This window comes from Catharus ustulatus, chromosome 1 (genome assembly GCF_009819885.2).
Source record: "Catharus ustulatus isolate bCatUst1 chromosome 1, bCatUst1.pri.v2, whole genome shotgun sequence".
In the NCBI taxonomy this organism is placed as follows: Eukaryota; Metazoa; Chordata; class Aves; order Passeriformes; family Turdidae; genus Catharus; species Catharus ustulatus.
The window spans coordinates 55,147,211-55,161,822 of record NC_046221.1 but is presented as its reverse complement, the minus strand read 5'-3'; the positions used below and the strand labels follow the sequence as shown (position 1 = coordinate 55,161,822).

At 40.8% G+C, this 14,612-nt stretch overlaps 1 protein-coding gene across 2 annotated transcripts in view; it reads right to left on the bottom strand.

Annotated features, from left to right (window-relative positions):
* The window catches only part of EGFR (epidermal growth factor receptor), a 166,131-nt gene that overhangs the window by 11,827 nt on the left and 139,692 nt on the right, over positions 1 to 14,612 (bottom strand). For both annotated transcript variants that reach the window (XM_033065553.1, XM_033065562.1), the window contains exons 17-23: positions 13,844 to 13,985; positions 12,178 to 12,300; positions 10,856 to 10,954; positions 6,274 to 6,459; positions 2,866 to 3,021; positions 2,241 to 2,316; positions 595 to 741 (exon numbers count right to left, since the gene is read on the bottom strand). In XM_033065553.1, the coding sequence (XP_032921444.1) occupies positions 595 to 741; positions 2,241 to 2,316; positions 2,866 to 3,021; positions 6,274 to 6,459; positions 10,856 to 10,954; positions 12,178 to 12,300; positions 13,844 to 13,985 (929 nt within the window). The remainder of the gene's footprint in view (positions 1 to 594; positions 742 to 2,240; positions 2,317 to 2,865; positions 3,022 to 6,273; positions 6,460 to 10,855; positions 10,955 to 12,177; positions 12,301 to 13,843; positions 13,986 to 14,612) is intronic.

The following is a 14,612-nucleotide window of genomic DNA, read 5'->3' as shown; positions in this document are numbered from 1 at the left end:
TTCAGAAGCCGTTTGATATGATCTAAACTGGCCAAAAAGCGTTTCAGAAACCCCTTGCTCTTGAGCCACTATACTGCAACAGTTGTGTGCCATAAAGAGACCAGCCAAAAATGCAGAATAAATTTGTAAAGGAACTCTGAATCCTCATGTGTATCTGACATTATGATGGTGCCTGCACACTCCTTTAGTAATAATCCATGTGCTTGCAGTAGAAGGCATGTTACTGAACCGAGGGGGAGCTTGGAGGAGAAGGCAGTGCTGATTTTATTTCCTTGACATACAAAAACAGGGTATCAGGCAAAGTGGTTGGTGTCATGTTAATTTATACTGCCTGACCATATCAGTTTAAAATAATTGACAATATCAGTCAGTGGTGTGAATGGTGAAAAAAAAACTTCAGTTGGTTGAATGAGTGACTCATGAAACTACATCCCATGCTCCTAGGTAAAGCTCAAAGTGTGGGAACACACTCTGGCATCACCACTCTTTTCACACAACCCTATTTCTGTGCCATTACCAGGAACGCAGCATAAAATGCAACTGAATTACTTATTCAACTGAGATGAGCAGCCACAACCCCAAGTGTGAACTCACATTTGACCATGATCATGTACACGTCGATGGTACAGATGGGGGGCTGTGGCAAACGCTCGCCCTTCTCCAGGACTGAGGAGATCTCACTGGCAGGGATCCCTTCATACGGCTTGGACCCAAATGTCATCAGTTCCCAGACTGTCACACCTGCAGGGTGGAAAGAGAAGATCGTGAAAGAGACTGCCAAGAGCTGGACTGCTCAGCCTGGCTGTGGAGAGGTGGTAAGAGAGGGGTCCCCTGGAAGCACTGTTTTGCCAGAATCCCAACCTGAGAAAGCAATTTCTGCCATGATTTTATAGAGAGATTAATACAACAGTTTGAAATCATCCTGCTTCCATTTAAGGTTTTGCTTCCCCACCTCTTTTATTTTTTTTAAATCTCAGATAATATATTAGTGTTGAACATTCCACACACTTTCCAGCCCCACAGAAAGGAAATGCAGGTTACTGTTTCCCAACTCCAACACAGCAAGTGGTTTTAAAAATGGAAGTTGTCTTTTTGTTTGAAAACAATCTCTCTGGAGACGAGCAAAAGCAGTTTTTGAAAGACGTGTAAACCAGCTGCCTAAGTGTCATTTGCTGACATACCATGGACTCTTGTGATGTAGCTGTTGTGATTGTCTAGTAGCTTAGGATACAAAACAAGATTTTGGATGCTAAGATACAAATGGATTACGAAGACCAGAGGCCGTACTGCTTCGAAAAGGACATAAGATCTGACCATCTGCATTAAATTTTCTAGGAATATAAGAGCCAATGGGGGGAAAATTTTGCAATAGGTTGCTTTGAAAAGTTTCCTTTCTGCTCCTTTCTTTCAAGTTAGCTTTATGAGCTATACCAAATACAAAATAAATTCTCTAAGGAGGTTATCACATTGCTTCCCATTTAGCATTGTCCTCTTAATACCAGAATGTCACATTGCAGCTGGTCTAAAAGCTGTAACCTAAAACTCAACCAGCCTAGAGGTTGAGGCAAGTACCTGAGTGAGTAATGATAAAATAGATTTAAACAAAGAATCCCAGCCAATCCATTGAACAATAAGTGCAGATGTATCATTGGCCAAATAAATGACTCGAGACCATAACCAATCACATGTGTATGCCCAATAAATTCAAACCTCCTATTTAAGGAGGGTGCAGAACAATAAAAGAGCTTTTGTCACATAGATCACAGAGGGATGTGTTGTCTGTCTCCAACCACGAATCCAGTCAACATTATACCAGGACAGCATAAGCATTTTAGGCTTCAGCAGAGCTACACTGACTGACACTGACTTATAGTGTGACCAGTGATTTTAAGTCCTCCTAGTTATGTGCCTCTATTGCCAGCTCCATTATATTTCATGTGAACCTGCTGAAGAAAAACTTTAACAGAACTTCATTAAACAGACCAGAGTCTTCTACCTGTAGTCCTTTTTCAGGGAAAGGCTCATTACCCAAAGCATATTCTGTGAAACATCTTACACCTCACTCACATGCAATTTCATGGGGATTTTACTTTGTTGAATAGGTGATTTGGGCACAGTGTTTATATATTTGATCTCTTGTTCTTCTCACAATCCAAAGTAAAAGGGCCAGTATAGAGTCACCAGCAAATCCTGAAATTTTCCAACCCATCTGCAATAATTGTAACTGCTTTTAAACTCACCATAACTCCAGACGTCACTTTGATGAGTGTAAATCCGGTGTAAAATTGACTCCAATGCCATCCATTTAATAGGAACCTAGGAAAATTCACAAAGAATCCTTAAGAGACTGGCCTAAAATTTATCAGGACACAAATCCAATCTTAGGCTGCATGACTGATCTACACTCGTATGGCTTCTATTTATGGCCTCTGCAATATTTGCAAGCAGCTTCTCTTTAATTTCTCAGCAGGACACATTCCCTCCATCAGCACGCAGTATAACGTGAAGGCATGTTGAACCAAGTCCGACATGTCTTTCTTCTGCTATAAATATGCAGTATTCCCTTTCTCTTTATAAACTGCACAGTCTTACTGGTGTTGGCTACACTGATGAATTTTCCCAGACATCCTGGGTGGGAATTTCAAAAGCACTTGCTGCTCTGCTACCACTGCTCCCACTGCAGTCCCACTGGCCTGATGTTGCCTTGGCTGATTTCAGAGGATTTCCACAGGCTTCAAAGGTAGCACGTTGAGATGGCAGCTGACAGCTTTGAAAAACACACTAGCTTTTTTTCCCCCTTTGAGGCTTGCATGCAAGCACAAACACCAGCAAACGCGCAGTAGTTCATTCTGCAGTGTGCTTTACCTTGCCTCCCTCAGCATGATATTCCTTCTCATCTGCACCGAGCAGCTTTGCCAGCCCAAAGTCTGTGATTTTCACATGTTGAGGAGTCTTAACAAGGACGTTCCTGGCAGCAAGGTCACGGTGCACCAGGCGCCGTTCCTCCAGATAGTTCATGCCCTGCAATGTAACACACAGTTGGTAAGGCCTCGTGGACTCCGCACTTGGACACACAAATCACCAAACCTCAGCTGCTTTATGGTAACTACAGACACCTCCATAAACACGTGCTAAGTTATTCCACCTGCACTCTCCATTTATGTGGTTTATTGCAGGGCAAGGATGAGTGCTTGCACTATTATTGTTACCCTCCAGGAGCCTTCTTGTGGGTCCAGGCACTAGTGGAGTGATGAATGAAAAAGAGGCAGCAGTGGGTAAAGTAGTTAGCAGAAGGAGATGTGGCTCTTTTGGGACTTAGTTCAAGAAATACAAAATCAGGATGGAACTTACAAATAAAGGGAAAAGTCTTCTTTCGGCCGCACTTGTGCAAAGCCATTCACTTCAGGAGAGCACAGTACAGCGTTTAACTATCTCCTGCCATTATGTACACACACCAACCCTACAGAAAGTATTTAGACAATCACTCAAAGTTGCTCACACCATGTTTTATTACAGGCAGTGTACTCTGCCTTCTCCCTGCTAACAATGAGGCAGTCCACTGAAAAGGTAAAAATGGGGGGGCAGGGGGAGGAAATAAATTTTAAGTCTGAACTCAGAGTTGCATCCACTTTCCAGTCCTCTCTGAAAAAGGCACGTTCTTCCAGTTTCACTGTCTCCCATGATTCGGCTGGATTCACCAGAGCATGTGGTTTTTTTGGTACGATTGCCTCTCGAGGAAGAATAATTAATTGCGCTGTTTTGACTGCTAAAACATAAATTTAACAGCTATGTTTCTGACCAAAGAGATTATTCCCCTTTCCCTCAAGTCTTTTAGTATATGGAATCAAAAAGTTCATAATTTCCAAGTTTCCTGCACTATCTTTTCCAAAACTCAGTATTATTACCAGTCCATGCATTTCTGCTGGTGGTAGCTTATGCACTTGCATCTTTATGAAGAGATTTGATGAAAAATTACTTTTAACCTACAAAGTTAGCACAAAAATGATCATGTTGATGTGATGGCAGAGGACCAGAGGGAATAAATAATTGGCTTCCAATCCTCCACCCGCTTTCTAAGCCCACTTCTGAGCTGGACCACCATCGTATCCTCCTTCCAAGTCCCTCAGCAGAACTTTACCCGTGCACTGCTAATGTTGCCAAAACAAACCACCCAAACAAAATGGCACAGTGCCACTACGAGCGTGCACTGAATCACACAAATAGATCTTTAACAAGCAGAGCTCTTGAAACAAAAACTTCTGAGCTGCTGACAGAAAACAGACTATCTTTAAAAAAATAATAATTTTGTAATCTAGCCCCAGTAGGACAAAAAAATTTCCTGCTAAAATTGACTTGCTGCAGAGGCTAATAAGACTCAGAGCTGCTGAAAGGCAGAATATCAGTGTGACACTAAGCTGTTTAAGGTGCTGATGTCTGAAGACTAGTGCACATGCATACCCATACACTGAAGATATGGAACTGCCCATTTAGAAAATCCAGCAGATTTTTAGTTGAGTGCAGGCCTGGAGTTTAATCCATTTTTCATCACTAAGCATGAGACCATTGTGTTCAAAGAGCTCCTTCACAGTGTTTCTGCACTTGGAGCATTTATGCTCTGTCATAACACCTTGCCTGGAAGAGAGAACTCCATACCTCAGGAAAAGAAAATGTTTGTAAAAGATGCAAAGAAAACTTATTTCAAAGCTGTGAAAACAGTAACAAAAATAAGCTTCCTAGGGAACTTGCCTCCTGCTGGTTAGTTTCCAGACATGTGTTTGCTTCATTTTTTTTCCACTCATAAGTAAATTTTTAAAGAGTCAGAGAATGTTCAAAAATCTGGCACAACTTTATCAGTGTAGTACCAGACATACTGGTGGGAAAAAGCTGTACATAAGATTTATGAGTGCTTAAAGGAAAACTTCAGTATGGAGCAGTACAAAAGAGATTGTTGAAGGTCAGGCATCGCTGGCAAGGGTAGAAGTTGCTATGGGCAAATGTTGAACCATGAAAAAATCAAAGCAAAGCAAACAATTGTGAATGGCAGCCTTTGGGAAAAGCAGTGCCCCAAGGACCTGTTTGGGGATACATTTTGCACCTTAAAAATTAACAAGGAGAAGAAGGAGGAGGAGGGAAATATGGCCTCCAGCTCATCCTCCAAAGAGATTGAAACCAGGACAGATTCTAAATTGATTCTAAACAAGAAAGCAAAAGAGTCACAAAAAGTCACACAAATGCAACTCACATCCCAGGTGGACATGTAAATTAGATTTCACTTGTTGTGGAGTGCATTGTAAATAAAGTACACACACTGAGATGAAAAATGTGCTCTATAGACATTTGGTGGATACATTTCTGAGGTCCTCAGTATACTTCCTGAAAGCAAACCACAACTGGGCAAGCCTGGGATGTACACAAGGCCTCAAGGGACCGATACATTTTTAAGTGTGTGTTTATCCTGCAGACCAGCATTCCTGAAATAAACAGCATTAAAGCAACCATGCTGTGTGGACACTGCCATCTCATATGATGAAACTCCGACATATTGCAGTTATTTTTTTGATGGCTTTGCTTCATTCTTCCACACTTGCAAATGGATAACCACCATCCAAACACAGCATATTGCTGCTAAGGGTTAGAGGTTGTATTGCAGTTCCTTTGTTCCTCTTTGCAAGCAGTACCAGGTGTCATAATGAGTCTTTTTTGGCCATGCAGTTAGATTACAGACCCAGCTCAGTACCTATGAATTACAGAATAGCTCTGGGGTGCCTAAATGCCTTTTGGTGAAAGCCAGCCTGAGCAAGGATGGAGCTGGTATTCAGTAGTCAGCAGTTTCAATCACTGACCTCAGAGATTTCAGCACGAAACTCTCTAAGGCACACAAGAAGATGTATTCAGCATCACTGTCCTGTGACATAGCCCAAAGAAAACCACTGATGGAAGCACATTTTGTTATGGGAATTGACAAATTCTATTGCCTTCCCTGCTGCATGTGCTGCATCACATTTGTATTGCATTATCATTTCAATACAGGGTGTTTGGTTTGGACATAAATGTCTAGGTGATAATATTATGCAGACTAGAAGCATTTTGAAGAATAGTTAAGGTTTGCTCATCAGCATAAAAATAGTAAATTGTTAATAAAGAGTACTGCTTACTGCCATGCGTAAGGTTCCTAGGATCCAGGTGGTGAAACAGAAAGATTTGCAGAGACTGGTAACTAAATAAACACATCAGATCAGAGTTTTAGCTGATCTGGAGTTCTGGGGTGCTTACCTTTGCAATCTGCACACACCAGTTGAGAAGGTACTGAGAGCCGATGTTGTCCTTGTGCTCTCGGATGTAATCCAGGAGGCAGCCATAAGGCATCAGCTGTGTGATGAGCTGAACAGTTGAAGTGAGGCAGATTCCCAACAAGCGACACACATGAGGATTGTCAACACTAGCCATCACATAAGCTTCCTGAGAAGAAAGGCAAAAAAATAAATGTGAAACACTCCCTTTGGCATGACATGAATATTTGGAGGCAGTTTAAAATAAGTTAGTCATCCAAGAAGTTGGTAAAATATTATATGCAAACTCTGTGTCTCATATCACATACAAAATACACTCTGTGGATTGACTATTTTCCATTCAGTGGAATGTCCAGATTTTGAACACCAAATCATCACTGAGATGCCACAGAAGAGCCAGTCTCTCACTACTGCACACCAAGCAAACATTGGACATAAAATTCTGGGAGATTGAAACTTACAGACCAAGGAAAAATTAATAAATTGAATGCCAACTGGAAGCTGATGGGATTTCATAATTTTGAGCACCTAACTGCAAGGGCAACACATTTTGTGAACGTGTGTCATATGGCTTTTGTCCCCACAGACCTTTTAATGCTGACTGGAAATCAGCATTTTTGAGAATTCTGCTCCCCTGTCAAGGTTAGTACTAACCCAGAAAGTCAAACTTGTAATTTAGAATGTGACTCACAGTCTCATTCTTTAAGAGACCATATTCTTCTTGATCATGTTGTTCTTCAGTCTATGCCAAACCAAATAGATTAATAATCAATTCACTGCTTTAGAAACTTGAATGCTTGTCTTTAAGTAACAACAGTGAAAATACTGCCCTCAATTGGCAAAGCTATTTTAGACTCATACAGCAATGTAAATGATACTAGGAAAGTACTTGGAATGTGGGACCCCAAACATTACAGACCCTTTAGTCAACTGGAATTTTGGGGTTTCATTTCATAAATATGTGAAAAACTCTTTTTTTTTCAAATGTGGGTACACCCTGTGTAGCTTTAGGTATCTATCTATGACACCCAAGACACCTCCTCTCCTTTTGTTTTTCAGTGGGAAGATTTCCCTCTGAAGGGACAGACCTCCTCAGAGGCTGGCTCAAATACATAATTGAACATGGCCATGGGGTAAAAATTCCTGACACTGTGGTTTTTGTGTGCAAAAACTGCTTATGGATTGAAATTTGAGATCTATATTTATACTCAAATCCACTAACAAGTGCCAGCTCAAAGAATGGATTCCAGTTGGGGAAAAAAATTAGAACTACGGTTGTTTGGTTTCTTTAATTAACTTTGTGTCTGATTTATAGTATGTCACTTTTAGATATTTTCGAAATTATTTGATTGAAAAGCAACCCAAGGGGAAATGAATGGGAATTTTTCCATTCATTGAATGGAGCAGGTCAGCATTTTGATTCAGCATCTGGAGTAACACCTACTAATCACTCCTTGGCAATTTGGGCTACCAGTCACCCAAAGCCTAAAATCATATTGAAGACACAAATGGTGTAAGGGAAAGAGCAAATCTGCTCTTTCTAAGAGCTTAAGAAAAATAAATACCATAGCACTTCACTCATCATCTAGCAAGCATTCCACATATATCACATAGCTCCATATTATTAAACAAAGTTATTAAGGCAATGACGTTCAAGAAATAAGCAACTCCAATTCTTAAGCAATACTTTCTGGCCTCTGTGTTGTTGCTTAATGTGCCAACCTAAGCAAAACATGATGTAATGCAGCTTCTTTTGAGGTACTAGTTCTACATTTGGTATCCTTGTTTTGGAGCCCTCAGGATGAAAATGGCCTCCAGGCAGACAGGTTAAATAGGATCTCCACAAAAATTGGTTAGAGCTCGTCAACCTACTGCATGATGTGGGCACACCATTGAAAAACATCCCTCTGCCATACACAGCACTGATTGTGTGGGCTAGCTCAATGAAAGATAAAGCAGGAACATAACCTGCTATTCAGTTCGTATATATTTGTGGCATTGTTTTTTAGAGATTCTTGCAAATTTGTTATTCAATACTCAGACGTAAGCAGAGACCAAAACAACTTCATTTCTCTATGCTTCCAAACTGAGTCATTGTAATGATGAAGGATGCCTTGCTCCCTGCTGGGATTCAGATCCATATTGTATTCATTTTGCAGGGCAGGGTGGGGGGAAGACTGCAGAGTAGGAGCTGTTCTCACTGCCCATCTGCTGCACAGCCCTCACAGGGCTCACCCGGGGCTGAGCCCTGGGATGCTGCAGGAGCTGGGTGGGCGTTTGGGCCACACAGCTTTCAGAGAGTGTCCAAGTGTTGACACCGCCTCTTCCATTTGATACTGCTAAGGAAAATTGGCCACCGCCCCCTCCTTGCAGAAAGCAGAACAGAGCTATTGTGTGGTTGTGGGTCCCTCTAAGTAGCCCAAGACATTAAAGTGAGTCTTTGTTTCAACTGTTTATCTTGGAAATCTCTTTGGGTTCGCTCTGACCTGCTCCAAGTATGCTTGGTATTTAACAACAACCTTTGAATTAACCCTACCCTAATAAAGTCAGCCAGAGCTTGCCTGGATTATAAGAGCTAAAGCTGCTGTGCTTGTTCTATACCTAGTGTGATTCTGTAAGACAAATCATCTTTAATTAGGCATTATTATCTTTGAGGTTCCAGTGACCTTGGGAAATGGGTTGTGTAGCAAAAATCTGTTTTGAGAAGTGCTTTTGGAGTCACCCCTTTGACTTCTTTCACTAATTTTGTTTTTAAATTTAGTTTTGAAATACAGAGTTCCACAGCCAAATTATCTAAAAATTAACAGGATTGAAAAAGCAAGAGGTTTTTGTTAAATATCCTAATTAAAAGGAAAAGATAATGTGGGGATTTGCTACAGAAATTTCTTTTAGAATAGAAAGCACTTTGATACCAATGAGCCCACAGTCCCTGCATCTACTGCCCCGTCCAGCAATCTTGACCTGGTGAAGGAAGGATGAAGTACTGCAGGCTTGTTGACTAACCCTTCCTCCAGGATACACCCCTTTAGGAATTTAATGCAGTTAAGTCCAAAGCATCCTCTGTGAATAGTGTGTTACGCTCCTTATCACTGTGAAGAGCAAAATGTAGAGCAGAGCTCAGGGCAGGCAGCTGAGCACCATCTCTGCCAGTTCCTCAATGCAGGGAATGTCAGTGAAAGGAGGGATCGCAGGCAGGTATGAGGGCCACATACGTAGGGACCTGGGGAAGGGCCAAGAGTCTAACTGGAATCTGACTAAACTAAAACCAGAATGGATATTGTCTCCTGTATGGATTTGGAGATGGACCACCGATTCTTCTGCACTGCTGCAATATGCTATCAAATCATATGGTGCATAACACACAGTCTGTTGAAGCAGAGTAATGTATTGGAATAACACTGTTTATTCAGGGTGACATGAAAAATCCAGTTAGCTTTATTATCGTCAGTAGCACAAGTAGTGGTTTGTTCACAGACATTTATCCTGAGACCTCTCACTACAAAGATGGGCTTTTTATTAAAATCTTCACCAGCCTCAACCATCTGAGATGAACCTTCCTCCCTGAGATGCCATTTGCTAGCCAAAACTGGATTTAAAAAGAAAAAAAAATCCTTCTAAATTCAGTCCCTACCAAAACATTAAAAAATTTCAATTTTCCCCATGGCTGAAGGACTTATGCGCTTGATTAACAACACCATCAATTACAGACAAACAGGTTTATTTGGGACATACCAGGGACAGGACAGAAAGACAAAGTCACTCTTGTTGCTTAAGACTGAACAACAGCATGGGAAATCTGAAGCTACACTGAACTTCTGAGTGCTCCTCTCCTCACTCAGTATTCTACTTTCTTTTTACAGAAATTTAGATATTCTTGGTGCTGCGTGTTTCATGGCTTTGGATCTAGTTAAGATTTTAATCAATTCCGGATTCAGGAAACTTTGTATTTAGGACTCTGGCTCACTCGTTGTAAATTCAAACATTTATGAACTCCTAAATCAGTGTCCCATATTTCTCCTGTTTTCTGAAGGGATGATCTATATCCAAACAATAAAATAAAAATCCCAAGCTTCTTTCAGAAGGTGAGATAATTTCTTCCAGGTCAGAGAAATCAGACAGCTGGGATTTTTAAATTTTATTTTTGATTTATAGTTAATTTAATCCTATTTAATCAAGCAACTAGCTTATGACAATTCTTAGGATTCATAAATCATTAGTTCTATTGTTATTTGGCTTAGTTGTATCACCATAATGACAATGAATGCCAGCTTAAGGCCTGAAATAAAGATATCAGAATAAAGAAAAAATAATTAGTTGTAAATGTATTGTCCTGACCACTCCTTAGCTGCTACCCCATGAGTATAAAATCTGTGTTTGGATTGGGTTCATGAGAGACACAAAAGCACTTCACAGACTGGACTGCAAAGTGCAGAACTTCTAGATGGAGAATTGAGTTTAAGATGCAAAATATTTCTTCCCACAAAAAATCCTGAAACCCCTCTAGTTGTTAGAGAAAAAAATCCACAGACCACTGACAACTTGAGAAAACAAACATGGAAACTCACATCAAGTATTTCCTTGTTGGCTTTTGGTGATGTAGCCTCTCTCAACTCTTTAATAGCAACAGGAATTTTAACCTTCTCTCCTTCTGGGATCCAAAGTCCCTACCAAAAAGAAGTACAAAGAGTTATTCAGTCTCATGCCTAACAGGTTCATTCTCACAGTTACATATATATTTTATATCTTCTGAGGAGACTCAAATATTCTGAGCAATGGAAAGACATGGCAGACAAAAAAAATTTGCAAAAAATGAGTCTTGTGTGTATTACCAAATTCCTGTTCATGGGGTGGTACTTCTTTTTCAGTCACCTCTAAATACTTTCCTGAAAAAACATATTCATTACTATGCCTGTATAAATAGCCCAAGAGATGCCTAGATGAAGAGTAACTTCTGTGGGTGGAAATTTAACTAATTAGAGCATAACAGCAACTGCATGTGCAAAACCTTGCCACTTCAAATTTATAAATTGTGGGATGAAAATAATTAGCATTTTCTCATTAAAACCAGAGGGCATCTATACTGTATAAATAATGCAGTCCTATACACATGCAGTGGCGTCTATGTCCCACTGGTACAATGCTCTGCATCTATAGTGTCAGGAGGCCATTTGGGTGGCTGGTCAGCAGTGTGGCACTGTGAGGACATGCTGCTGAAATCCCCAGCAGTGCAGTTGCACATCTTTTTGTGCCCCTGAAGTTCCTAATCGTAGCTAGAAACCTGACTCAGAATATAGATTCTTCTTTATAAAGAAATATAGGAACCTACAGTTAATGGAAAAGCCTGAAACACATATCCTGAATAAAAGGAGGAGCACAGAAAAGTGGAACTTGATGAAGAAGCACAGAGGATAAATAAACACCAAGAGAAAAAATAACTTGTGAACCTACACAACGGAAGGTGTGCAGACACTTTCACACATCTGAATCAGTTCTAATGAAAGAAGTATTGAAAATTATAAAAAGAAGATTCCAGATGACACAGAAAAATGGGTTTGCACTGAGTGAATCAAAGTGCATTTCTTTATCTTCTTAATATTTACAGTGGAATATATTTGACTGTGGTAGTTTTTAAGTCAAGATCTTTGTCCTCCAGGTTCAGCAGTATGGCTTTGGCAACATTTTGCATAAACCTCCTGTTATCCAATTTCAAACAAAACTAATGTTGATTGAGTAATCTCTCTACCCTTCAATAGACAGATACATGATATAAAATCTAGTTTAAAAAAAAATCTAGACAATGATCGAAGCTCCCAGTTCTTGCTTTGTTTGGGTGGCTCCTGCAGGAGGGAGTAGGATGAAAAGGGGAACAGAAACGCAGTGATCTTACCTTATAAACAGTGCCAAAAGCTCCAGAGCCTAAAACTTTGACCTTTTTAAACTCTGTTTCTTTTAAAATTCTCAGATGAGCCTGGTTTGGTGCCTCCCCGCTGGGTGTCAGTGGTTCAACAAGCTGGTGCAGAGAGAAGATGATGTTAGAAGGTTATGCAGTCTGGAAGGTTGAATACTTTAATAAATACTTCCTTTAAAATAAAGAACATTTTATTCCATGTGAAGTTTTTGGGAGGATAGCTCTGCTCAGACTTTCAGGAATAAATACTTGCTACAAAAATCAAGCATGGAGTGGCAACTGCCATTTTAAGGGAGAATGAAGGAATACCTCTTCTCAAATGGAGGTTGTGACTTCAAAGACTTGAAAAACATGACATGAAAAATAATGTAATTACCACAGATGCTAAAGGAGATTATTTTTGTTTTGAACTTGTGAATAAATTATTAAAATGTTTAAAATAATGGGCAAGAATCACCTGCAACCTTTCATGTCTGCTCTTGTTTAACTGGATAAAATTCCCATGGTACCAGTGGTGTACAAGCAGCAACTGAAACTCTAAAAGGCTTTGAATTATCTATTGATATTTCAAAATTTTATCTCAGCCTTATTGCAAACAGGGATAATGCCCTCCAAAGATATTTAACGCTTTTATGATGCATAAGTCAGTTTTTTCCTTAGTGTTTTTCCTTTTGGTTTTTCTTCAAATAAATCATATTTATCTAGATTCAATCTGATCTTAGAGGACAAGCAGCCTCTCTGTTGTGATGAAATATCCTCATTTTGAGGAGTCCAGAGGGTACAACAGGAGCCGAGCACAAATTGAACTCTACTACCTCAACTGCAGAATACAGCAGTATGTTCTCTTATTTTTTTAAGGATTTTTTTAGCAGCTGACTCTGCAAAGTTGGCAAGTACGGAAAGAAACTGCAACTGGGATTTTAGAAGAAGGTTAAAAACAATTGGTTAATTTACTAGAACCAGACTAGAAAGAGAAGGGGACTAACCACAAAAGAGCAGCTTCCCCCCAGGATAAGGAATTTTGCTGTATATGACATATCCAGAGGGTGATGCTGTAATGCACACAAAGCCATGCAAAAAACAGAAAGCAGTGCAGAAACCTTGCTCATGCCCAACAGGGTGAGCCATTCACTTTGATGGCATTGTGGGCCTTTTGTGCTAAAAACAAACCAAAGACAAGACACAAACACTTCCTCAATTCCTTTCTCTCCTCTCCTTTTTTTCCACAGGATCAGGCACGCAAGGGGGTAAAATTTTCAGAAGCACCCCAAGTTGCCACAGGAGCCTCAGGGCTTGTCTGGAGCGACACACGATTTGAGGTTAAAGGTAGTATGGATCGGGAAACACATTACACCTCAACCTAAAGGTGTCATTTTTTCTGAGTTGACTATCTCAGTTACTTTCGTTAGGATTAAGACATCCAAATCCCTTAAATATTTTGCAAATTATACACAGAGGGAACAGATTTGAGATTGAGAAGGTGTTGGGTGCATGCCGCTCCTTTCCTGAGTAGTGCAGCAGCCGGCGCGTTTCCCATCCCAGGGGATGGCTGAGCTACAAGGCGGATGGAGGGCGCTTTAATGCTCTGGTACAAGGAGGAGGATACCCCCTGGCCCAGGGGAAGCAGGGGGCTGGCAGTGCTCACCTCCCTCTCCTGCAGCAGCCGGCGCAGAGTGCGCTTCCTGACGATGTGGCGTCTCCGCAGGTACAGGCCGATGCCCAGGCCCACCACCACCAGGCACAGGAGGCCTCCGACAACGCCGGCTGCGATGGAGGGGATCTTGGAGCTGGAAAACAGGAGGGGATGCAGAAAGAGCAAAGAATTCTTAGGTGTTAGATTTTAAAGTAGCCCTACAGAGGTTGCAGGAAGCCTTATGTTTGATCACACTCTGGACACCCACATAAGTTTATCTGACATTTCAAATTTCTTGGGCACCTGTGTTTTTAAGTCCCTCATCCAGTAATCTGTTCAAAGTGGTCCTTAATTTCCATCTGGGCTTAAACCACAAGTCTTCATTCTTCCCTCAAATTCACAATTGGAACTGATCCTCATAGCTTAAGCAAGGGAATTTCTCCTCCCTCCAACAAACTCACCAAGCACATGAGCATCACATCTGTGATGCCTGTGTGTGCCAGCTGTGATCAGAGACAGAAAGCATGTGGAGAGAAAGCCTCTCAGAAAGGCATACCCACTTGTGGTACCAGCAATGCAGCTGACATCCTCCCATTATTTTGGGTGGCAGGGGGGTCGGTGCATGCTGTAAAGGGTCACAGTGAATGTCAGATCATCTGTTTTCCTTACAAATACAAATGTCTGAAGCCAGGTTTTGTGTACCATCCCCACTGTACACACAGATTGCTGCCTCTTTATTAGAGTCTGGGTAATTGTAAATTTAAGTTGAAAAGAAAAACCT